General features: G+C 43.1%; 1 protein-coding gene across 1 annotated transcript; it reads left to right on the top strand.

Annotated features, from left to right (window-relative positions):
* Positions 1-9,212: 9,212 nt before the first annotated feature.
* fgf24 (fibroblast growth factor 24) lies at positions 9,213-22,177 on the top strand. Its single transcript, XM_056439087.1, has 5 exons — positions 9,213-9,538; positions 9,735-9,771; positions 15,936-16,113; positions 19,739-19,845; positions 21,902-22,177. The coding sequence occupies exons 1-5, from the start codon at positions 9,507-9,509 to the stop codon at positions 22,175-22,177; spliced, it is 630 nt and encodes a 209-aa protein (XP_056295062.1). The 5' UTR covers positions 9,213-9,506.
* Positions 22,178-25,347: the final 3,170 nt, after the last annotated feature.

Raw genomic sequence — 25,347 nt, 5'->3', positions numbered from 1 at the left:
AGTGCAGGAATAGGACGTTACTACACAACATTTTTTCGAACCTATAGAAGTTCTAAGTGCCTCTTGAAAACACCCTGAAAAAGACACACACACACATATTATCTCAACCATGTGTTCCTCCCCTGCACAGGTATAGGCAACGCTGCAGGGCTTCAGACAATTATGATTCACATTTATGGAACAGATTTCACAAGAGGAGTGCGGAGGAGGGATGACGTACAGCTGGCGATGCAAAAAAAACGTCCCACACTTCATTTGGGTTGAGCTAATGCATTTCTTGACCTACAACCCAGCGCTGCACTGGGCCTTAACCTGATTTACTGGTTTAGCCGCTTTCATTTGAGCACGCCTACTCCTTTTTAAAAACATTTTTATTATGAATCCTACCAATTATGAGCAGACACGAATGGTGTTCATAATCACTCGTTAACAAAAGGCAAAGCTAAAATGTCAATTTAATTCTTTGAGCGTGGATTGCTATGTGATTATGAACAATGTGATAGAGCTTTCTATCGTACCGACGACTCAATGCCTCAACACTGGCCGGGCGGTTGAATTAAAAGGTACAACGTCAGGATTTTTTCATCCATTTGATCATGATTTTGAGCAAGAGCGCCGCAGCAGGCAACGACAAAACAGGCGACGATGTAATCCTTCGTCTATGGACTGTACGTCCACCGAGTCCTAGTTCAGGCTGACGGATCAATTTTTTTAGCATATCCAGATCGTATCCAGATTGGTTCTCTGTCTCCGTAATGTTGTCAGACACTTGATATGATATAACAATAAGCCCGTTAGTCGATGTGCATCGACTGGATTATATCGTAGCCCTTTTCGACGCTGCATTGCTCTCGCTCAACAAATTTCCAAAAATTGCCTTTCTCGTTATTCCCTGAGAAACAAAAAGATGAGTAACAGGGTCCCTGTTCTGTTCTTTTGGGAACAACATAACAGGGATATGGTTAGAACATCCCCACATCCTCAATTCCAAGATATAAACTGATTAGTCAATCACGATTTGAAACTACGGTCCTACAGAAACCTGTTTCTTTGCAGACGACTGCACCCTCTTGGGTTCCCGAAGCTCGGTGCAATAAACAACCTGCATGACTGACTCCTGTGAGTTTTGTTGACAGTCAACAGTTTGTTTATTGTGGTTCAGAGTGAAACTAATTGAACCAAATACACAAATACAACAAAGTCGCCGAGCACTCAACAAATGCATCAAGTCGCCGTGAGACGCTCAGAACTTCGGGCAATACCCAGACAACCTTTTTGATCCCTTCTAGCTATTGCATTGAAATGCTCGACTTGAAGCTGAAGGCTTAAAGAAAAGCACATTTAAACAATATAAAGCAAATATGTCATCGGTTTTCTTAAGACTTAGCAAATAAATAAAGACATTGTCCTAAACAAACCTTTTCACAACGTCTTGCATCGAAATAAGAGACGGATTCTACCCGCCGTCGAGCCATTCATGTGAGTATTTATAATCCCAGGTGAAGTTCAGCCCCGAATGACACGGCAGGATCTCAGCATTCTTTGACAGTGAGAAGGCATCAATCATAGTTCACTCCGTCTGAAATGTAATGCGAGGTGACGCAACGCATCACATAGTTGCTTGAAGGAAATGGCGTATAGGGAAAGAGCAAAAACAACACCGGCCGTATCAAAAGCTGGCTGGGTGTGGACCGGTCCGGCCCTTTTTCTCGGCGGGTGGAGGTACCAGCCTGCCTTCCCTTTGTACATCTTACATCTGGAACGGGCACATTTTTCCCCCCCTATTTTTCCCAAATAACATCTGCAGCGAAAAAGCCAGACAGGTAGTTAGAGTTGATTGGTCATGGATGGATTTTCTCTCTCTCTCTCTCCTCTCTTTCTATATTGCTCTCTCGCTCTCCCTCCCTTTTTCTTCTATTCTACAAAGCCCAGAGGCTAGTATTTCACTGATTACAGAGTCCCTCCATTTGAATGGTCGTTTGTGTATTGTCAGAACAAAGGGGCGAGTGGCCTCTGAAGAGGTGCTAGACAGGGGAATGGATTGGGCTCAGCGATTAGGATGAGTGGAACTGCAGGTTCAGGCTAGCTCTACCCGAGCAGAGAGCGCTCAAGGAGGGACTCCACTTCCAACTGCTGTGGGACCTTCTGTGACTGGGTAGAAGAAGAAGAAGAAGAAGAAGTAAAAAGAGAGGACTTTTGTGCAGTAGCTGCACTCCAGTGCGACTTATTGTTGAAGTTAAATTGTAAGGGAGAGCATCGGGAGTTTAAAGAGGGCGGGCGGTACGAGCGACCCCTTGTATTGCTCTGGATTGGGCTTGTCGCTCTGTTCAGATGCTGCAAGATGCTTTAATTAAAATGTCAAATGTTCTTTATCACCTAAACGTAAAGTAGCAACAAGCCTGAAACAAGCGACTCACTCGGCCCTCAACGAGACGCCGCGGGGCTTCCCGTTAGCCGGGAAGTGGTTGATGTTGTTTTCTAGCTATTTTCTTTCAAATTTCACAAAAGAAATGCATCAAACTTGCTGAATCTAGCTTTAGAGAACACACACTTTAGCCTGGAGTATAGCTATAGAACATTTTTCAAGCGAGTTTTGAACAAAAATGGAGAGAATGATGGGTTTAATTTTAAAAAGTTGTAATTAATAGATAGAATAAAACAATACGAGGTCTCCAATAATACAAATAAAGGCCATTGTTATAATTAAATAGGTCCTGAATTCCAAAAAGTTGAATGAATATAGCCTGGAGTATAGCTATAGAAAATTTTTTAAGCAAGTTTTGAACAAAAGGTGAGAATGATGGGTTTAATTTCAAAAAGTTGTAATTAATATATAGAATTAAACAAAACAAGGGCTAGGATAATTTAAATAAAGGCCATTGTTTTAAGTAAATAGGTCCTGAATTCCAAAAAGTTGAATGAATATAGCCTGGAGTATAGCTATAGAACATTTTTCAAGCGAGTTTTGAACAAAAAGAGCGAGAATGATGGGTTTAATTCCCAAAAGTTGTAATTAATAGAAAACGAGGGCTACGATAATTTTCAAAAAAAGCTATTGTTATAATTAAATAGTTCCCTAATTCCTAAAAATTGTAATTAATAGATAGAATTAAAGAATACGAGGCTTCCGACAATTTTTTAAAAATGCCCTTGTTATAACTAAATAGGTCCTAAATTCCTAAAAGTTGTAATTAATAAATAGAATGAAACAATACGAGGTTTCCGAAAATATTTTTAAAAGGCCATTGTTATCATTAAAATGGTTCCTGGATGTGATGGAGTTGCACAAGATGAGACCAATCACTCGTGTTTCCACAACAAACGCACACAAACAGACCAGTTGCACCTGAGGAAGTGCTTCTCAGACAGCTCGGTAATCAGATCAACATTAGCCTGACAGGTTTTCGCCTTTGAAACACTCACTTAGTACTTCTCACCTCGAACATGAAGGTAATGACTTAAAATCAAAGTCCTCATCAAATTATGTCGGGTGAGTCCGGGTCACACTCTCGGTGGGCTCTCGACATCCCTTTTGATTGTGAAGCGTCACCTTTTTAAAGCTGTGTTTTCTTCTTCTAATTTACCGCCGGCCTTTCATGCCGTTAATGAGATTTAATTTAGCCGTTCATCAAGGAAACCAGCTTCTATATTCACACATTTAGTGCGAATGAGTCGAGCACTTCTGGCCAGTTTGCGAGGAATTTTATGCCACATTACAAACAACCAGCCCCTTAATGAGGTAATTACGGCAATCCAAGAAAACAATTATGAGGTCGTTCAATTTCAAGGGAGGAAAATACAAATTAAAGAGCTGACAAAGAAACACTTACATCATTTTGACTTCGCCAGACTTTCACCGCCAGTCCACCCCGGACCCTGAAGGCCTATTATGTCATTAAGGCACTCGGCGCTCAGCAAAAAAAGAAGAGAAGCGAGACTTGTTTTTTTTCCGATTACCTCTGCTCGTCCGAGAGATTTGACGTTTATCTGTCAACCACGAGCCCAAAAATGTAATAAAAAACTGCCGTCTGGCTGCACCGTGACCACATTCTGCCACTTTCTCTGCGTCTGACTGACGGCCGGAGAGATTTTCGTCCCAAGCGAGAATAGTTTAGCCATGTTCTTTCGTAAAAAAACCCACAGTTTATTTCACGTTGTTAGCAACAACCGGCTAACGGGAGAGCGACGACTCGTGGAGTCGTCACGGCGATGTCAACCGAGGCGACCCCGGAAATTCAGCGTTGATATAACTTAATAACTAGGGCGACTGCGGGTCAGCGGTTAGCAGGTCCCGTCTTCCAATCAGGGGGTTGTCGGTTCAATCCCCGCCCTAGTCGATGTGTCCTTGAGCAAAGAATCTTAACCCTGAGTTGCCGTCTCGAGCTGCTCCTACGGTGTGTGAATGCAACACGATTATAAGTCGCTTAGGATAAAAGCGTTAGCTCAAATGTAATGAAATATAATGTCATGTGCTCTGTGTGGAGATGTCTTTGTCGACGCTTTCATTTTCACCCTTCACTACCCCCCCCCCCCTCATCCCCCCTACACCCAAATTCTCTGGCCTCTTCCCTCCAGAGGCAAAACCCCTTAAATGGCCCTTAATGACTCCCAATGCAAACAACGTGTGACGGGGGACAAATTACTAAAACACTTTTTCTCTCCCCCCCCCCCCCCCTCTCTCTCTCTCTTTCAGGTGATACTTGAAAGGTCTCCGAGGTAGCCGGGGCCTGAAGCTGCACCCTAACCCTCCTCTGGCTCCTCTCTCTGTCACCCTCGGCAATGTCAAGGTGTCGCGACCCCGTTACGACCCAAAAAAAACCCAACACGCACAACCGAGGCTGGACTTCAGGAGCCCCCCGCGGAAGGGCACGGCCCAACGGTGTGAAGAGGGGATGTGTGTGTTTGGAGAGAGGAGGGGGGGGGGGCAGCGTATCCTAATGGGGTGAGGCTGAGGGAGAGGAAGAGGAAGAGGGCCGTCCCGGGTTGGGGTCTCACACGCCTGTCGGCCTGTGACTTCCAGTTTTCAAAAAAAAAGAAAAAAAAGGCTTCTGGGTGGCTCGTGTGCAGCCAGTGGTCACCCGCCTGCATCACTCGCCACACACACACACACACACACACACACACACACACACACACACACACACACACACACACACACACACACACACATACGCAGCCCCTTCCGACACACACCACAGCTACACCCCCCCCCCTCCTCTCCGCGGCCCTGACCCCCCCCCCCCCTCCTTTAAGTCAATATGTCCGTGTCAGAGATGAAAGTGCAAAGTGGGAGGGACGCGGAGGGGGTCCTGACACTAATGTAGTACACTGGGCTTCACTTACTGATCTGCCAAGTTCTTTTGTCGGGCCCTAAATGCCTGCTAGGGCCCTTTGAACCGCCGAGCGCTCGCCCGGCCTTCGGATGCCTCCTCCTCTTCCTCCTCTTCCTCCTCCTCCTCCTCCTCCTCCTCCTCTTCCAGCTTCAATGAGATATTCCTCGGCGACATTCCCACAGTCCCCCGACCCCCACCCCACCGGTCGCTGCGGACAGACACGCATAGCTGCACGGGGCCCGAGGTTCAGATTCTTTAAAAAGAAAAAGAAAAATAGAAGGCCTTGAAAGAAGACCCCCCCCCTCTCGGGAGTCGTCGTCTAAATAACATCGTCCTGCCCCAGCTCCGCTTGAAAGTTGCGTTTGTTTTCCGTCAATAAAAAATTGGCAACCGTGCGTCGGGCGCGAGGATCATTTCATTCCCCCTTTTTTAAATCTGAGGGTTTACTGAAAGTCTTTTGATTGGCTGCCAAGCGCAGCAGCGCCAGGTAAACCAAGACCTTTAACTTGCTGGCTTGTTTTTTTCTCACTCCCTCGCGCTTGTCAGCTAATCTCTGTGGGTAACCTTATCCCAACTCTTCTTGAGTGGCTGCTCCCCCCCCCCCCCCCCCCCCCCGCCCCAGAAAACTGGACTGTGAAACAGCTCTCCCCATTCATAAAGCTCGCTCTTGTTATTGCCCGACCAGCAGCATACTGCACTTGATTGATTCTTCCTGTTTTATCTTTTAAAAAAGAAACTTTCTCAGATATTGTCAGCGGGCAATTTGTCGGAGCACCAACTTCTTTTTGACTGATGGTGTGAAAATTTAGTTTTCTAACCACATGAAAGATCCTTTTTCAAGGGTCAGTTCACCCAAATTGATAAATGTGTATATATATATATTTATATATATTATTTTAAATATATATATATGTGTATATATATACATCATTATATATATATATATATATATACACATATATACATATCTAAATATATATTAAAAACAATATATATATTTATATACATATATATATATGTTTATGTATATAAATTATATATTTATGTTTTTAGATATTTTCTTATATATATACATATATATATTGAGAAAAAAAATATATATATATATATATAAATAGTGTACTGTTCAAAGCATCAACAAATTACATTAGAAAAACAGGATTCCAGTCTGGAAATGTTTTTATATTGTAAAGGCTTTTTAAAAAACTGGACATGTAAAGCAGTCTAAAAGGTTTATTTTTAAAATTTATTTTGAACATGCATTTTGTGAGCCGACCCTTCAACTCTGCAATTTAGTTTAAATGGGCCCCTAGCATTGGACCCTGTGTCACGCGACTCTCCACGTGCAGCAGGTTGCATGTCTTGTGTGTTGTGTGCAGAAACCTCAAACAGAGACGCACTAACGCGGTAACATGACCATGTGGGCAAGACGAGGCCAATAAAGCCATTTAGTTTAAATCGGCTTGAGACTCAATCCAGTTCTTCTTGTGCCACATGTGAATCTGTCCCCCTGGCTCCTGATTGGCCAGCTGCCAACATGTCCAGACAAGTGCATGGCGGAAACCATCCAAATAAATTGGCGTGCAGCCGTCGCTTATTTCCCATACGCTCTTAAATCTAATAGGACGATAAAAGAAAACAACTGTTGTTCTCCCCCTTCTTGTTCCTTCAGTCGTGGCTCACAGGTGGCCACATCGGGCCTCCCCGGCGGCGGCGGCCGGCGTGCTTTCCCCGGGTTCTGCGTTTACAGTCATGCTCCGAGAATTATTTTTTTGCGTGTCACCAACATGTGCTCAAGAGGCGACGAGTGACTCCGAGTGTTTAATTGCTGTTTATCGTGCCCTTTTCTGTAAAAAAACACTTGTCGGGGGAGGGGGGGGGGGGCCTTTTGTTTTGAACTTCCAGAGAAATCGGGAAACCGAAGCCTCTGGTTTTGTAAAGAAAATGTAGATAATTACTATTTGCCGAGTATGTGTGTGTGTGTGTCTCTGTGTGTGTGTGTGTGTTGCTGTGATTTCCCTCCCTTAGGCAGAGTAAAAATAAAAAAAAAATTAGTCATGCTTTACATGACATTATACATCGCTTGTGTTACGGGGCTTATTAAAAGTGCATTGTGGTTGGCAGGATCAAGCCATGAATCACCGGCTGAACCCACATCAACCCACTTTATCCACATGTGTACTTTCTCACCGCACAAAAACGATTTAACGTGTCACTGTAAATCACCAACACTCGCGGATTAAGTCTTCTCCAAGAAGAAAAAGCCATGAATTCATTTTTCCTTCTTCTTCTTCTTCTCCTTCTCCTGTGCTGATAAATGATGTTGTTGTTCTTGTTTGTGTTGTGCTCTGTGTGCTGATGTTGATCTGCAGCTGGAGCTCCTTTAAAAACACTCCCTTTCATTCCCTCCACTGGAGTCACCGCAGGAGGCCCCTTTGAAAAAAAAAATCCCCTCCAACATGGGGAAGTTGTGTATGTAATCATTTAGATGCATTTTGAATATCAATGGGACAGGAATGCCGAGGATCCAGTTTTAATGGGACAATAAAGGCGAACCCTTCTTTTTTTATTTTATTTATTTATTTATTTGTTTTAATGGCAGCGTGGGGATGTGGGCTCGCTTTACTGCTGCCAGCTCGTAAACGCATTCACACCTCTCTCTCATTTAAATGCGGGATAAGTTATAGCACATTATTGGAAAGAAGAAGAAGAAGGAGAAGAAGAAGAAAAAAACCTGCATTTGAATGGTGTCTGGGAGAGACGAGGCCAATCCACAAAGCGCGTGAGAGAGTTTCTGTATCTGTGGTTTGACCTTAAAGGTGAATTAACGAAATAGTGCAATTAAAAAAACTCATTGATATCACCCCATGCCTCCAATTAGACGTATATCTCCTTAAATTATGTTTGTCTTTATACCCAAAAAACAATAAATAATTTCCTTCAAACTCCTTTTTTTTGGTCTTCTTAGGAAAACAAAAATATTTCATAAAAATCAAAAAGCATATCTTTTTGTTCTCAATCTTTTTTTTCTTCCTTCTTCTTCTTCTCCCGCCGCGTGTTTTTGCCCTCCAAGAGGAGGAGGGAAAAAAGAAAAAGAAGAAGAAGAAGAGGAAGAAGAAGGAAAAAAAGCAGCCCTGCGCGAGCTGATGGTCGCGGGCGGATCACCCTATCAGGTGCAAACCGCTGACATGTTTCCACCCACCAACAACAAAAAAGCCTCTCTGTGCCCAAATCTCCAAACCCGCAGACGCACGCACACACTGACAGGCTCTGCTGCGCCATCACCAGCCCCTCAGACACCTCCTCCAGGGACCCGGCTGACATTCTTCCACACTTGCTTTTTGTGTGCTTCCTTTTCTTTCCTTTTTAAACATTTTTTGAACTCTTTTTGCACGCCTGGATAAGTTCGGTTGCGCACTTCTTAGCGACTTTTTTGTCTGCGTGGAAAGGCGTTTTTTTCATCATCTCCACCTCTCCGTTTTAACTTTATTTTTCTTCTTTTTAAACCACCGCAGCACTTGGTAGAATAAAATACAAAAATGACCCACGCAAGGTGTAGAACCCCCCCGCAGGTACGGGCGGAGTGGAGCCGCCTGTGATCCGGGGAGCAGCGGGGTCGGGGGTTTGCGTGTGCGCAAAAAAACAACAACCTCGGGAGGATATTGTTTGGCGCGAGGGGGATTTGTCTTCTTCTTTTTCTGTTTTTTTAAAGATGGTTAAATCTTGAAATACCTTCCACGCTTTTTGGACACCGCTTTACGGAGACGTGTGCGGGATTCCGTGGAGCAGAGGAGAAGAAGAAGAAGAAGAAGAAGAAGAAGAAGAAGAAGAAGAAGAAGAAGAAGAAGAAGAAGAAGAAGAAGAACTGCAAGAAAAAAAAGTACCCAAATCTTCTGGATAATCCCCCCCGGCCCCCCTCCCAACAAGGAAACACCTAATGTTGCACTCAGTGACTCTGCTGCTGCTCTCCAGTGATCTATCTTTACGCTGGGATTCAATCTCCAACTTACCCCCGGAGTCGTGCTGTGCGTAAAAAAGGACGCGCGCGAGGGGGAGCGAACGCGAGAGAGAGAGAGAGAGAGAGAAAGAGAGAGAGAGAGGAGGGGGGCGACTCCGCCAACCTTTTCCCGGGGCTCTAAATCTGTGGAAGCAGGTGTATTTCTGCGAGTCAAGATGTCCGTGCTGCCTTCGAGGTTCCTCTACCTGTAAGTGTTCCCCGGCTCCGGTCCCTCGCGCCGACACGCCGCCGTCGTGCATTCTTACCAATAGAAGTCGCCAAAAAGCTCCGCGGTTACGCGCCGCTGTTCATCCAGGTAGGCTGCGCGTACTCCTCGTGTAATTGCCCGTGTGATTCACTCCCCTCCTCTGCCTTCTCTCCCTCTCTTCTCTCCCTCCACGTAGGTGTTTACACTTGCTGGTTCTCTATTTCCAGCTACAGGTACGTTTACTCGCTCGATCAACTCATTTTGTGTAGGTGTGTAGGTGTATAGGTGTGTGTGTGTTTGCATGTCACTGTGAAGTTGTTCTTCTTCTGATTCACGTGTTCAGTGGTGATGATGGTGTTAATGTTATTTTCAATGTGATCCCAACCAATCCGTATTAAAATCCGTATTATTTATTCATTAGAATCCCAAAATCGTCCTATGATTTGAGGGGAAAGCATGTGCAGTGCAAAAATAAAAACTTTAAAATGAAAAAAAGGATATTGTGAAAGAATGGGGAGTAATGAGATGTGAGATCATAGTCCTATTATAAAAAATAAATAAAAAGAAGAGTACCATAAATGTAAAAAAACAGTAACCAAACTGTAATTATTGCAGCAACATCCTGAGATACACATGTAGTTATCTCTCTCTCTCTCTCTATATATATATATATATATATATACTCTATAATGTGATTAATGATAGAATATAATCACGTTATAGAGAGTATATCTATATATATGTATATATATTTATATGTATATATATATATATACACTACCGTTCAAAAGTTTGGGGTCATCCAGACAATTTCGTGTCTTCCATGAAAACTCACTTTTATTTATCAAATGAATTGAAAATTGAATAGAAAATATAGTCAAGACATTGACAAGGTTAGAAATAATGATTAATATTTGAAGTATTAATTTTGTTCTTCAAGCTCAAAGGAAGGCCAGTTGTATAGCTTATATCACCAGCATAACTGTTTTCAGCTGTGCTAACATAATTGCACAAGGGTTTTCTAATCAGATATTAGTCTTCTAAGGCGATTAGCAAACACAATGTACCATTAGAACACTGGAGTGATAGTTGATGGAAATGGGCCTCTATACACCTCTGGAGATATTTCATTAGAAACCAGACACTTCCACCTAGAATAGTCATTTACCACATTAACAATGTATAGTGTGTATTTTTGATTCATGTTATCTTTATTGAAAAAACAGTGCTTTTCTTTGAAAAATAAAGACATTTCTAAGTGACCCCAAACTTTTGAACGGTAGTGTATATATATATATATACTCTCTATAACGTGATTAATGACAGAATATAATACAACCTGCAGTGACAAATCATCATATCATATAATAGCTAATATCATCATGCAGGACCCTCCTATCGAAAGCCTATCAGCATGCTTTTGCACCCCACACTAATCAATACACATCCCCCCCCACCCCCAATCAGTGTGTTGGCCATCTCTCTGGCTTCAAAAACCGGCTAACTCAAACCAGTTGTCTTTTAATCCGGGGTTCAAGTAGCAGTTCTTTCGGTGTTTTACAACAGAATCGTGTAATAAATGTTTAGATCCTCGGGGTTAAAAGTTGTCCCGCGAACAGATGGGCTCGTTGCCTGGCGATTTATTTTTAGTTTTTATTAGTCGCGTCTCACTTTGAACAGTAATGGTTTGCAGGCATCCACTCACCTAATTGCGCGGCGTGATTCAGATAAGATGCAGAGAGCACGCCGCCGCGCTCATAAAGCCATCCGATCGCTTCATTGCCCGTGTGACGCGTTTGATCGTAACGTACGCCGTTTGTTTTACACCTCGCTCGCGGTGCTGCTGCTACCATCTTGAAATATATATATCTAAAAAATGTTTTTGTTGTTTCGACCACTTCTGGGATGCATTTTTTTTCATTCCGCATACGATTCTAACAGTTTGTAACACGTCGATTGTCGTTTTTGTGTAATTATATCTTTAATTTCACACAAAAAAAAATCACATTTGACCTCGATGAATGGAAAGATTGTTTCGAATAGAAAAATACATTTTATATGGTTGCATAATTCTGGTGTTTTCCTACTTCAAGGCGGCTTGGATCACCCGGTCCTGGTCGGGTAGCCTATATACCGTTTATAGGTCTAAGTCCGGAAGTACATTTTCATTTTTAGAAATACAAAAAATCTCCCAGAGACAAAATATATAAAACCCAAGAGACTTCCCGAAACTCTAAAAACTCCAATATTATATAAGTCTATGTGCTCCGGTTATTCCGACCGTGCTGCCACAAACAAAGCTCTCTCGTCGACTGACCGCTGACATGCGAGAGAGAGGATCAACTTCTTTTTGTGAATATGGCATGTGCATGTTTTGGCATATTCCGATCAGATGAAGGCAGTTATCCAACAGAGACGCACCGTGGCTCTCCTGTTCACGGTTAAAGTGAATAAAGGGCAGGAATCGCCCTCTCCTGCCCTCCTGTCTCGGGGCCTCTCGCCTCTCTCCTCTCTCCGAGCCGTTAGCCACTCAGCGCTAACATGCGGCTAACGGCTCTCACGCGTCACGCTGCGGTCGTGACTTTCACCAGGAAAAAGACAAGAGAAGCGACCGCATGTTGGAAGTACACTTTGAATGCTTTGCCAGCGTGTGTGTGTGTGAGTGTGTGTGACTGTGTGTGTGTGTGTGGAGCAGATAGCAAGGTGTATCTTAGATGGATGCGACAACTCGGCTTCCTGGGTGAAGATGAGTGCCAGACTTTTGAAGTTTTCAACCGTATCCGTTTCCGCGCTGCGTCTTTGAAGAACGGAGACCGGCGTGATTATGAAGAGAGAGAGAGGGGAAAAAAGGGAGAGAAGAGCTGTTGTCGCTGGCGTTCCACCCCGGCCATGTGCTTAGGCTTGCCTTTCCCTTGATGCAAAATGCAACTGTCTACCAAACACACCTTTGTGTTTGTTTAGAGATGGGGGAGATTTGGGATGAATCCCTCGGCGGCCGAGTTGTGTTTGTGTGTTTAGGGTTTTTTTCCTCTTCTTTTTCTTTCTCGCTCGTCAGCTTTAACGTTCGTTTTGAGGGGAAAGTTGACGAAATGCGGATTTTTTTCCGGCTTTTATGCAATCGATGCATCGCTGGGGTGCCGTTCTGGATGAGCACTTTTTCTGTAGTTTGGCGGTAAATCCGTCAATCTTTCCTTCTTTTTTTTGTCGGTAATATCTTCGGTTCCGAGGCTAGGCGATGACTCGTCAGTCACGCTTTTATTTAGAGCCTTTCCCCCTGAGACGTCAAGGTCCTTGTTTGTTCAGCCGTTGTGGCCGCTGACCGCTCAGCTCCTCAACGCATCCTCGTCTTCTGGAGCTTCCCTTCGGGAATACTTTAATAGACGCCGAGAGGTCAGAGCGTCAAGTTGTGAAACGGCTTCCGCGAGTCTCTGATCGGGTCCATCCGAGAACATCCCGAATTCATCAGTTTTTAATGTGCATTTATTGAAGGGGAAGGGGGGATCCCCTCATCGTTGAAGTGCGTCCCGCTGCTCCTAAAGGCTAAAGATGGGTTCAGTGCAGAGGTCGCATTTTAATGTCTTTGAGCGTAAAAATACAGATGATAAATCTCTGGATTGAAGAGGTAGCGTTGGGTTGACAGATCTCTGGTTTCCCGATGCAGTCCACCTGTAACTCTCGTGGTTGAGGCCCGGTTGTCGCGGTCTGAGTTTATAGGATTGAGGAGCTGGTTGAGGCCGACTGTCGTTATACGTTACTCCATTTTTAGGGATCCACACTTCTTCTTTTTTTGCTGCAATGTAACGTCATGGTTGCCAAGGCCGAGCACTTTCATGCCGGTTGAGTTGCATGTCGGAGTCCTGCCTCCGAGAAATGAGACATTAGAGTGACCTCAATTGAACCACAACTAATTTTGGTACTTTTATTTTAAGGAGCAGCTTATTGGCCACGAAAAAATAAACATTGCGTAATCTAAAGTCCTCACAGTTCTTCGATTCCTGATGCGTCAGCGGTCAATATCACCCCCACGCTTTAGTTGCATCAGTAGGTTACGCGTCTCGATGTCCAGCCTCTCGTTTTTTTTCCCACACCGCCTGAAGCCAAAAGTAACATTACGGGCGTGTTTCCTAAACGTCAAGATACAGAAGCCGCGTCCCAGTGCGGGGGCTGGATCCTCCGCGGGCCACATTTCTAGACCCACTACGTCACGGCGAGCCAACGACTCCCTCCACCGCCTACGTCTCGCGTCGAGTTGCGTACCTCGTCCGACGCCAAGGCCTCGTCTTCGTGGTCTCTCCGGACGTTTTGTAAAAAGGATTTGTTCTTCCAAAGCCCCGCGACATCCCATCGCATTTTCGCTACACGCCTGTTAATTCGCTGAAGTTAGAATAACACTGGACTCGGGGTATGTAATGTGCATATAATTAGCCACCTGAGAACAGTCACATAAAAAGCCATTACCGTGCAATTACCACAGCGTACAGCTGGGGAAATGGGATCTTGGCGTGAACCGAGATTCCTAAAGGCTTCTGAAAGTATACGTTTACTCTCGAAGCTTCCACGTGTCGGGCGACGCGGCTGCTTTTCGCCGTCGTCTTCCATTTCCTCTCTTTTTTCGGTCGGGTCGCAGGTGACTACGACCCGACCGAAGACGGCCTGGCGAGTGAATTCTGGTGGATCGTGGACGATTGGACCTGAAATGCTCCTCCTGCTGGAGTGTTTTTCTGTGGTTTCTTGCCACCTCTCATTCTTGTCTTTCCGCCTGCTGCGTTTCCTAATTTATGGACCGCGCTTGGCCTGCAGGCAGATATTTGTTTGATGATAGTGCAACAAGTCTGGATGCTTGAGGTGTATAATTGCTAGTGGCTTGCTTGTGGAAATGGAGTAAAGGTTTCTCAATATCGCCGGCGGCACATAGCGTACGGCTGCCTCGGTGTGAAGCAACAGAAGGTCGCTCGATTAGGGCTTCGCGCTCGTTTACGTGGGTTACGGGGACTTCATTAACATGTGTTACAGGGACTTTATTAACGTGGGTTACAGGGACTTCACTAACGTGTCTTCAGGGAACGTCATTAACGTGGATTATGGTGACTTCATTAACGTGGGTTTCAGGGACTTCATTAACGTGGTTTACAGATACTTCATTAACGTGTGTTCAGGGAACTTCATTAACGTGTGTTCAGGGACAGATACTTCATTAACGTGGGATACAGGGACAGATACTTCATTAACGTGTGTTCAGGGAACTTCATTAACGTGTGTTCAGGGACAGATACTTCATTAACGTGGGATACAGGGACAGATACTTCATTAACGTGTGTTCAGGGAACTTCATGAACGTGGGTTACAGGGACTTTATTAACGTGGGTTAGGTGGACTTCACTAACGTGTGTTCAGGGAACTTCTAAAATGTGGGTTACGTATACTTCATTAACGTGGGTTATGGGAACTTCATTAACGTGGGTTATGGTGACTTCACTCACGTGGGTTTCAGGGACTTCATTAACGTGGATTACAGATACTTCATTAACGTGTGTTCAGGGAACTTCATTAACGTGGGATACGGGGATAGATACTTCATTAACGTGTGTTCAGGGAACTTCATTAACGTGGGTTACAGGGACTTTATTAACATGGGTTAGGTGGACTTCACTAATGTGTGTTCAGGGAACTTCTCTAATGTGGGTGACAGATACTTCATTAACATGGGTTACGTATACTTCATTAACGTGGGTTACGGGGACTTCATTAACGTGGTTTTCAGGGACTTCAGTAACGTGGGTTATGGGAACTTCATTAACGTGGGTCACGTATACTTCATTAACGTGGGTTACGGGGACTTCATTAACGTGGGTTACGTATACTTCATTAACGTGGGTTACGGGAACTTCTATAATGTGGGTTACGGGAACTTCATTAACGTGGGTCATGTATACTTCATTAACGTGGGTTACGGGAACTTCTATAATGTGGGTTACGGGGACTTCATTAACTTTTGTTACAGATACTTCATTAACGTGGGTTTCAGGGACTTCATTAATGTGGGTTACGTATACTTCATTAACGTGGGTTTCAGGGACTTCATTAACGTGGGTTACGTATACTTCAGTAACGTGGGATACGGGGACTTCCTTTGCGTATGGTTGTCGGCCCTGTAAATGCAACGCATGTACAATGTGCCAGTTGAAAGCGAGGAGAGAGAAAAATCTGTAAAATGCAGCAGCCGTAGTTTCCCCCGGTTGGTATCTCCAGTTTTTAAGCCTCGGAGGCACATTTTTCTTTTTCCTTTTTTGACACGGGGCCCATAAAAGCAACAGCACACATCACCGTCAACACCTTCGCCGTGACGATCTCTCACTGTCTTGTCTCTCTCTCTCTCCCTCACACCTCCTCTCCGCAGGAATGCCAAAAGACCTCGGCCGATTTCAGGTTTTACATCGAGAACCACACCAGGAACCCGGACGACCTGAGCCGCAAGCAGGTCCGGATCTACCAGCTCTACAGCAGGACCACGGGCAAGCACGTCCAGATCTTGGGGAAGAAGGTCAACGCCAACGGAGATGATGGGGGCAAGTATGGTACGGGAGAACTCCTGTGCATCTCACCCGACACGCGAGCTAGAGGATGAGAAACCACCGCCACCCTTCCCGCCAGATGTTGCCGCCTCTCGAGACTCCCAGCAGCCACTCTGGCTGTTTACCGGAGGTTGTTTCCCACGCCCTGTGTTTTGGCGAGGCCAAAGTGGATGGGGACTTTCGTAAGCCACCAAGTACTGGTTGGGGCGGCTGGAAACATCATGAAATTGCTGACCTTGCAATTGATGTTTACCGTCGCATCTGGGTATCCTATGTTTACCTTGATGGATTCATAGGCCGACAGTGTGATTTCTTTCGCCCGATTGACCAACACCGACTCGCTGGTTGGCCACTCTGCAAGAATATTGTATATATCTTGTTGTTTTTGTGAGCTTTTAAGGTCAGGTAGGATGCAATTCTTTACTCAACTTTACCGTCTCTTAATTTCTCAGAAAACGAGTGAACATCCGTATTTGGAACATGAAAAATTGGTCTCAAAACTGCATTGTCTGTGAACTTCAAAGGGGCGAGAGAGATTTAAATGTCTGTCGTTTCGTTTTTCAAAACTAAACAGTGGTTTGCGATGCAAATACAGGAGGGAAAAAAGTGCATTTGACTGATTAAGTTCTTTAAAAAAAACCTTAACCCTTGTGTTGCCTTAGGGTCATTTTGACCCGAATCAATATTACACCCTCCCCCCGCCGTTGGGTCATTTTGACCCGATTCAATGTTTCACCCTCCTGTTACCTTTATATTTACTAACATATTTTACCCTTTGGGTTCAATTTGACGCCAGCAATTAAAACCTCCAGAAAATTATTAGAATTAATATTGTTTTCCAAGTTTAAGTGTGAGGCACTTTATGTTTGTTTGTTGACTACCGAAAGAACACCGACATTAAACATTGAATGGGGTCAAATTAATCCTAAAGCGGGGGGAGGGTGTATATTGATTCGGTCAATGATTTTAAGGCAACACGAGGGTTAAATAGACCCTTGTGTTGCCTTGTTCACAAGTTGGACTCTAAAAGCCGGTCGGCGAAGCGCTCCTCGGGACCTTTTTGGTGCCTTCCTGCAGATATCCAGCTCACAACAGCCGACTCGCGGCCCTGAAACTGCGGATCTCGAACGCCTCCGAGTTCAGCGGCGTGTTCGGCAGCAGATGCACCGAGGCGAAGTTTCCTCACTGCTTGTTAGAGCTTGAGTGGAAGCAGATCAAATTTTTCCCATGAGGCCTTGCCAATTCTGCCCTCCGCCCCTCCTCCTTTCTTTTCACCCCCGTCCCGCGCCGCCTCCTCCGCCTCCTCCTCTTCCTCCACCTCCTCCCCATCCAGCTGCAGTACCTGGCACCTGTGAACTCCTTTGCACTCGCTAATGACGCTCAGGGAGACACTCAACCACCACAGAAGAAGAAGATGCAGAGCTCAATGGCGTTATCATTCTTTTCCGGGGGGATAAGCGGATCACATTCAACACTTTTAAGACTTCTTTTTCCCAGAACGGGTCATCCTAAACGATGCCTGTTGTTGGGAAAAATGCTGCAATGTGGAATTAAAGCAGGAGTTTCAGCTATTTTGACAGATGACCCACCCCCCACCCTCCCCTGCTGAGGTTAATAAAAGCCCGTGGCCCCTCATTGTTTATACCGCCCCGAGGAAGAAAACACTCCGCTGGTTAAGAGATCACTGCAAGTGGTATTTAATGAATACATTGATCAGATATTCCCAAATTCCTGTCAGAATTTCTTCATTTTTACATGCCAGCTGCGGCTGCCAGCGGAGAACTGTTTAAAGAAAACACCCAGAGTTAATATACAAAACATCACGGTGACCACTCGCTGACTCCTGGAGATATTTGCCGGTGGATGCCGTTCAGATGAAAATGACATGACTGCGTTTCTTTGTTATTTCGCCATCAAGGGGTCACAGACGACGGATAGCTTTACAGCCCGCGGAGGAACGTTTGACTTCTTATCTGATGTCCTCGGGTTCCAGGCTTCATAGTTGAGGTTGAACATTTTTGGGGTCTACGTGCAAAACCAGAGAAAAAGTGAGAAGAAGGCCAAAGTGTCGTCAAAGTGAACTCCTGATTTGACTCGATGAGCCGGAGGATCCTTGTAAACATCGTTCGCTTCTTTTTTCCTCTAGAAAAAAAACCGGTCCCGACTGACCGGCAGAAAGAGAAGGAATAACTTCTAAAGTTTCACCTTGCGAGCCGGTTTTTCCTTCCCACTTTTCTCCCAAGGTTGGATTTAAGGGTGAGGGAGGAGAGGGGGAGGAGGAGGAGGAGGAGGAGGAGGAGGGGAGTTACCTCTGCCCTCCAGCCCCGTCCCATCCCCTCCGCCCATTCTTCCCTCTGCTCCCTCCAGCGCCGCTGAATGGCCCTGTGTGTTAAACAAATGGATCATCTTAACTTTTTGATTGAGTGAGCACAGACTAAAGGGAACTTGAAACCTAATCCTGAGGGGCACATAACCGCTGCACAAATGTTTGGCAGATCTCTCTTTTTTTTCTTCTTCTTGCTGGTTGGAGGGGCGAGCGGAGACAAAGGTGACCTCGCAGGGGTTAACATTTGGGAGGTGGGGTGGGCTGGTGGGGGTGGGTGGGGATAAAAGAGCCACCGGGGATGCGTCTCGAGAGTGGATTACTGCTTTGTCGGGCTGAAGTGGCGGCGGTATTGTTGTTTTGGTGCATATATGGTATTGTGTAAAGAAAGCTATACACTTAATAATAGCTTCAAAAGAACTACGCGACCCATGATTCATCTCTTTTTGTCCATTCTTTGGGGCAACGGAATAAAAAGCCGAGAGGCTATAAATCCACAGTACATCTCTGTAAACAAGCCAAATTAACTAATTGATTTCCAGCTAATAAAATCAATTATGTCCCGTAATCCTTGATGTGGTTAAAGAGAATCTCTGGTACAACTAATATTGGTAGTTGAGTGTTTTGTGGTATGTATATATATATTATATATGTATATATATATTATATATATATATATACACACATATATACATATATATATACACATACAGTATATACATATATATACATAAATATATATATACATATATATATACATATGTATATATATTATATATATATATACACACATATATATACATATATATATATATACATATATACATATATATATATACATAAATATATATACATATATATACATATATATACATATATAATAATAATAATAATAATTCAAACTTATATAGCGCTTTTCTAAATACACAAAGACGCTTAAATATTTATATATATATAAATACATATATATATATATATGAAGAAATATAGCCACTTAATAGTTATATCTTCATGTTTTCTTTATTAGGCTCAAAAATAAAGAGTTGTTTTTGTCCGGTACGGGAAAAATAACACAATCATGTTTATGTCTTAAATGTGTGTGACCTCCTAAAAAATAAAAATAAAAATTGTTATAAAAGTACAGGACACTGTCGACTAATAAGTGAAGAAAAATAAACTACCGGATATGTTTGGATGTACGGGGATCGGGTGTGTGCGTGTGTTTGTGTGTGTGTGTGTGTGTGTGTGTGTGTGTGTGTGTGTGTGACTTTCCCTTAACGGTGTCCTGCCTCTCCTCTCTTGCAGCTCTCCTCGTGGTCGAGACGGAAACCTTCGGCAGCCACATTCGAATAAAAGGAAAAGAGAGCGAACATTACATCTGCATGAACGAGAAGGGCAAGATAGTCGGAAGGGTGAGCGTCATCTTTGTTTGAGAACTTTCTTTAAAAAGTGCCTCTTTCTGATATCAAAATGAACATTTTTAAATGGAGCTCTTAATCCCGCGGCCTCGATCTGCTTTTCTCTGCTTTTTGGTCCACCCTAACAAAACCCCTTTGATAACTCGCAGCCCCTTCTTCCATTACGTAATCGGCCCACTCCTTTGACACTCGATCAGTCAATTACGGACTGCAATCACCACAATGCATTGAGAGACTAATGGTCACTTAGGAGGAATGCCATTGCAATTATATCACTTAGTCACACCAGGTGGCCACGAGCGTGGGATGACTGCATGCGGCTCTCTGCGGGGCGGTGTGCAAAAGGAAGTGGATGTTTTTTTTAAAAATGTAAAAAAATGCACGCTGGTGGAAGCGCGTGTCACCGGGTTGCATTAATAACTCACTCTGGTCGACACACACACACACACACACACGTTTTCACTCCCTCGTCAAGGTCATATGTTAGAAATGTGGATTTTTCTTTGTGTGTCTGTGTGTGTGTGTTGTTGCTTTTAGTTGCCGGGGGCCTCATTCATTGAAAAGAATGGTTTTTGACTTCCTCCTTTTTAAGATTATTTTAACAATCGGATAAAAGGACAATTGAATTATTGATCGCTGGTGGTTTTCACCTTGTTTAATGATATAGAATTGTAAAATATGGACAGATTTGATGACACTTTTAGGTGTTTTTTCACCCAAATTCTGAAGAAAATATATATATATATTATATGTAAAGAAAAAGAAAAAATATATATAATATAAATATATATATAATATAAATATATATATATAAAGAAAATATATAAAATAAATATAAATATTTATATATATATAATATAAATATATATATATAAAGAAAATATATAAAATAAATATATATATCCATATATATGTTCTCGATATACGTCGAGTTTGAAATAATGAATATGTTTTTGAGAGAAAGATGCTCAAAATATAAGCCGCCATACGCTCTCATACCAATGGCGCAATTATTATTTTTTCGCGTTGCAAGCGAACGCACCGTAAACTGAAAGTTCGCTGGCCAGAGCAACAGCAGCTCGGGAGGCGGTAGGGATAATCTACCATGCCAGAGAAGTGTATATATTTATTTATTTATTTCAAAAATGTATTTATTTGTTTTTTATTTTTTCCCTTCAAGGAAGAACAAGTTACAAATACAGTAAACATAAGAAACATGCTACCAGACAATAATAAAATAAAAATACAAATAATGATAACATTAAATAAATTATATAAAATGACACTCAATACTGGATGACACACCCATTAGTGTAGATTTGACCATAGTGGCTACTCTGAGTGGTGGCAACACATTAGATTTCAGTTTGGTCATGGGAATGTGGTTTAAAGTCATGGAAAAGTCATTGAAAAATCATGGAAAAATCATTTAAAAAGTCATGGAAAGTCATTGAAAAATCATGGAAAAAGTCATGGAAAAGTCATGGAAAAATCATTCAAAAACGTCATGGAAAAATCATTAAAAAGTCATGGAAAGATCATTAAAAAGTCATGGAAAAGTCATGGAAAGATCATTAAAAAAGTCATGAAAAAGTCATGGAAAGATCATTAAAAAAGTCATGAAAAAGTCATGGAAAATCATGGAAAAAGTAATGGAAAAGTCATGGAAAGATCATTAAAAAAGTCATGGAAAAATCATTTTAAAAAGTCATGGAAAAATCATTAAAAAGTCATGAAAAAGTCATGGAAAGTCATGGAAAGATCATTAAAAAAGTCATGGAAAGATCATAAAAAAAGTCATGGAAAAGTCATGGAAAGATCATTAAAAAAGTCATGAAAAAGTCATGGAAAAATCATTAAAAAAGTCATGGAAAAGTCATGGAAAGATCATAAAAAAAGTCATGGAAAAATCATTAAAAAAAAGTCATGGAAAAATCATTGAAAAATCATAAAAAAAGTCATGGAAAAGTCATGAAAGTAAACCGCTGTGGACCGCCGGCCGTAGACGAAGGTCACCAACGAGTTAATCCCTCTCCTCCCCTTCCCTCAGCTCGACGGACGGAAGCAGGAGTGCGTGTTCGTCGAGGAATTCCTGGAGAACAACTACACGGCGTTGGTGTCGGCCAAGTACAAAGGATGGTACCTGGGCTTCAACAGGAAGGGGCGGCCCAAGAAAGGCTCGCGGACCACGCAGCGGCAACAGGAAGTCCACTTCATGAAGCGCCAGCCGAAGGGCCGGCCGGACCCGCTGGAGGAGTTTCGGTTCACCACGGTGACTAAGAGGACACGAAGGGCTCGGCGGATAAAGCCCAACAAGAGGAACTGACGGGGGAACCGACGGGACGGGAAGGGGTGGTAGTCGGGGGGCGGGGGGGTAAACTGTCACTGAAAATCTCAATCTTCTTGTGTAAAAAAAAAAAGGATCCACCTGAAAGACTTTCGCTTCTGTAAAAGAAAGACGGACAAAAAGTTTATTTTTGTATTTTCAGGACTGACTGAATATCTCCGAGCTCCGTGGATTCTTCTGGGTCGACGCCGGTCGCGCTCACGCGTCTGTCGCGTTATTTATACTGGATACACAAAAACTGAAAAAAAGTACCTCCGAGAGAGAGAGAGAGAGAATTCCCTGTCGCCCGTCGTCATGGCTACGTGTGAAACGGCCTTTTCCTTCTTCTTCTTTTTTTTCCGACAACGGGGCCCGTCAGCCGACGACGCCGCGTTATAAAAAATCAGCCGACTCGAGATTTCTTGGAATACCTGTCGTTTCTTTGGGTGTTTTTTGTTTGCGTTGCCCCTGACAACGAGGATCCCATCCTTTCCACTGGAATCAGACACCATGGAGATGAAACGGAGAGGGAGAGAGAGAGAGGTGGCAGACGCAGGTGACACTGCGCTGCCGCCCGGGATACCTGTGTAGCTTTGAGTGCAATATTTTACAGCTCTCTCTCTCTCTCTCTTTCTCTCTCTTCTTCTCCTCTTTTTTTTCCCCTCTTCTTCTTTTCTTTTCCTCATGTCTCTCAGCTCCGGGAATGCACCTGTGTGTGACTTCCTTGACGTTTCCACGCAGCGTGCGATTCGGCTACAAAACAACGACGTGCTTTGACTAGTCGTGGCTTCGGTCTTGTCTAAACACCGGAGAAAAGGAACAAAAAAGAAGAAGAAAAAAGAGAGAGAAAACAATGCAAAAAATATGTTTATATATATGAATATATGTATTACAGCTCATGTGATTCATAATAGCACAAAGTCTTCCAGCTTCATCACATTCGGGAGACGGATGTTAATCCCTTTTTATTCTTGTGTTGTTGTTGTTGTTGTTGTTGTTGTAATAAGCTCTTTCTCCAAGTCGCTCCACAAAAAGGACGCATGGATTCTTTTTTTTCCCGGGGCGGGTGATGAAGACTTCCTCTACCTCCTTGTTCTTCTTCTTTCTTTTTGTTGGTTTATCTTCACCTCGTCTTCCTCTCTTCCCAAAGTCATCTTTTGACTCGTGAGCTTCGTCTTCTGCTGCTTTCACACTCTCACCTGGAGGAAAGTGTGTGTGTGTGTGTGCGGGGGGGGGGGGGGCTTATTATCCCTGTGCTTTTTTATTTGACAGATCGGTGATCCGCAGACTGGGAATACCGAATAAAATCACTTCATAAATCCACGTTTTCTTTCGACGAATTAAGACTTCTTCCCCCCAGAAAACCATCGTCCAGGATTTTGGGAACATTTTCGCCGACATTAAAGTGTCAAAAAAAGGGAAAAGTCTTCAATCATTCCTTCTCTCACGACCAACTCCAGCCTCTTTCCACCTGTAGTGTGTATTCACCTGTCCGCCGGCAGGTTTTTTGTCTGAGTCGCTACTAATAACATGACACATTTATGAATTTTTATTATTTTTTTTTCAAACAAATGTAAGCAAAAATAATTTTATGACTATTATTAAGATATTTATTGCCTCCTTTTGTAAATAAAAATGTGATGAGTTTTATTTGGCCTCTGTTAATAAAAAATGAGGACTATATTTTAAAAAGAATAACTATTTTTCATTACGTCTTTATTGTCAAGAAGAGCGAATTCACGCGCGGCTGGGATATTTCTGACGTGCGCGCTGAATATCGAGATGCCGAAAAAGAGAAATTCTGCAGGTAGCGGTCGGTCGGACATCGAGTTCATTCCCTCCTCTGCATACTGCCACGGTATGCATATTTATATACAAACCCAAAGTGTGAGAAAGGCCGATTGCAACATCTCTGAAGTTTAAAAGAAAAGTTTTATCCCTGCAAAAAAAGGGGCAGCTTGTGCTTCTTATTAAACATTATCATTACATAATTATAAATAGTATTTTTGGCAAAGAAAGTGATGTTTTTTAATCTATTTCCAGACGCACATGTATTAATATAATGGGATTAAATATTGCGTAATTAACCACATCACTGCGGAATTGAGATGCAAAAAAATGAAATTATAATAAAGTTCAAAATATTATTTGTCGGACGATCCGAGATGTACCTTCGCCGACCCCTCGGAGCACTTAGAACACAACACTCCCTTTCAAGAACAAGATCCGTCCTCCAGAACCAGTAAACACAATATTTTAGACATTTTTCCATCTTAAAAAAAAAAAGAAAAAGCGCTCGAGGAATGTGGAGTAGCATGTCTTTATAATGCCGTGTGCTGGAATGATGTTTACAGTAACCGTCAGACTGAAAGATGGCAGCTTTGGAGGGAGGAGAAAAAAGAGAAGAGAAATACTTTTGTTTAAATTCCGAGCGATGCTATCAGCACCCCCTTCCAGTCCGGTAGTTACCTCCGAATGGACCCAGAAGCCCCCCCCCCCTCTCCGTCATTGGGATTTTGGACGTCTGGTCTGCTTTTAGAAAAGTGGAAACATAGTGATGTGTGACCCAGTAAATCACCATTAACATAATGGATCGGGCACTGGGAGCACTGGGAGCACTGGGAGCTGGGATGACCGCAGGATGTCCAGGAATGTCCCTTCTTCATCGCCCTGATCTCTTCTTCATCGGTTTATCATCTCCTCTGAGTGAGAATGGCGACGGAGGAAAATAAGATGTATTGAACCCTCCTGTTACCTTCAAATGTACTAACATCTTTTACCTTTTTGACGACAGCAGTTAAAACCTCCAAAAAATGATTAGAATTAATATTGTTTCCCAAGTTTAAGTGTCAGGTACTTTATGTTTGTTTATTGATACCTAAACATCCCTTTAACTCTCCTGTTACCTTTAGGGTCAATTTGACCCCATTCAATGTTTAATGTCGGTGTTCTTTGGGGTCAATTTGACCCCAGGCTGTTTTTCACTGTGTCAAACATATAAGAAATATCAACTTTTTTATTTATTTAAAGGGCTATTTAGGTAGTCAACAAACAAACATAAAGTACCTCACACTTAAACTTGGGAAACAATATTAATTCTAATAATTTTCTGGAGGTTTTAATTGCTGGGGTCAAATTGACCCTGAGGGTAAAATATGTTAGGAAATGTA

This window comes from Pseudoliparis swirei, chromosome 19 (assembly GCF_029220125.1).
Source record: "Pseudoliparis swirei isolate HS2019 ecotype Mariana Trench chromosome 19, NWPU_hadal_v1, whole genome shotgun sequence".
In the NCBI taxonomy this organism is placed as follows: domain Eukaryota; kingdom Metazoa; phylum Chordata; class Actinopteri; order Perciformes; family Liparidae; genus Pseudoliparis; species Pseudoliparis swirei.
This window is presented reverse-complemented; position numbering and strand designations above follow the sequence as displayed.

Bases quoted from the DNA above. Each gene is read 5' to 3' on its own strand.
- fgf24 (XM_056439087.1), top strand. From the start codon at position 9,507: ATGTCCGTGCTGCCTTCGAGGTTCCTCTACCT. The intron at 16,114-19,738 runs GTACGGGAGAAC...CCTCTCTTGCAG, and splicing joins AGATGATGGGGGCAAGTATG to CTCTCCTCGTGGTCGAGACG. The intron at 19,846-21,901 runs GTGAGCGTCATC...CCCTTCCCTCAG, and splicing joins AGGGCAAGATAGTCGGAAGG to CTCGACGGACGGAAGCAGGA.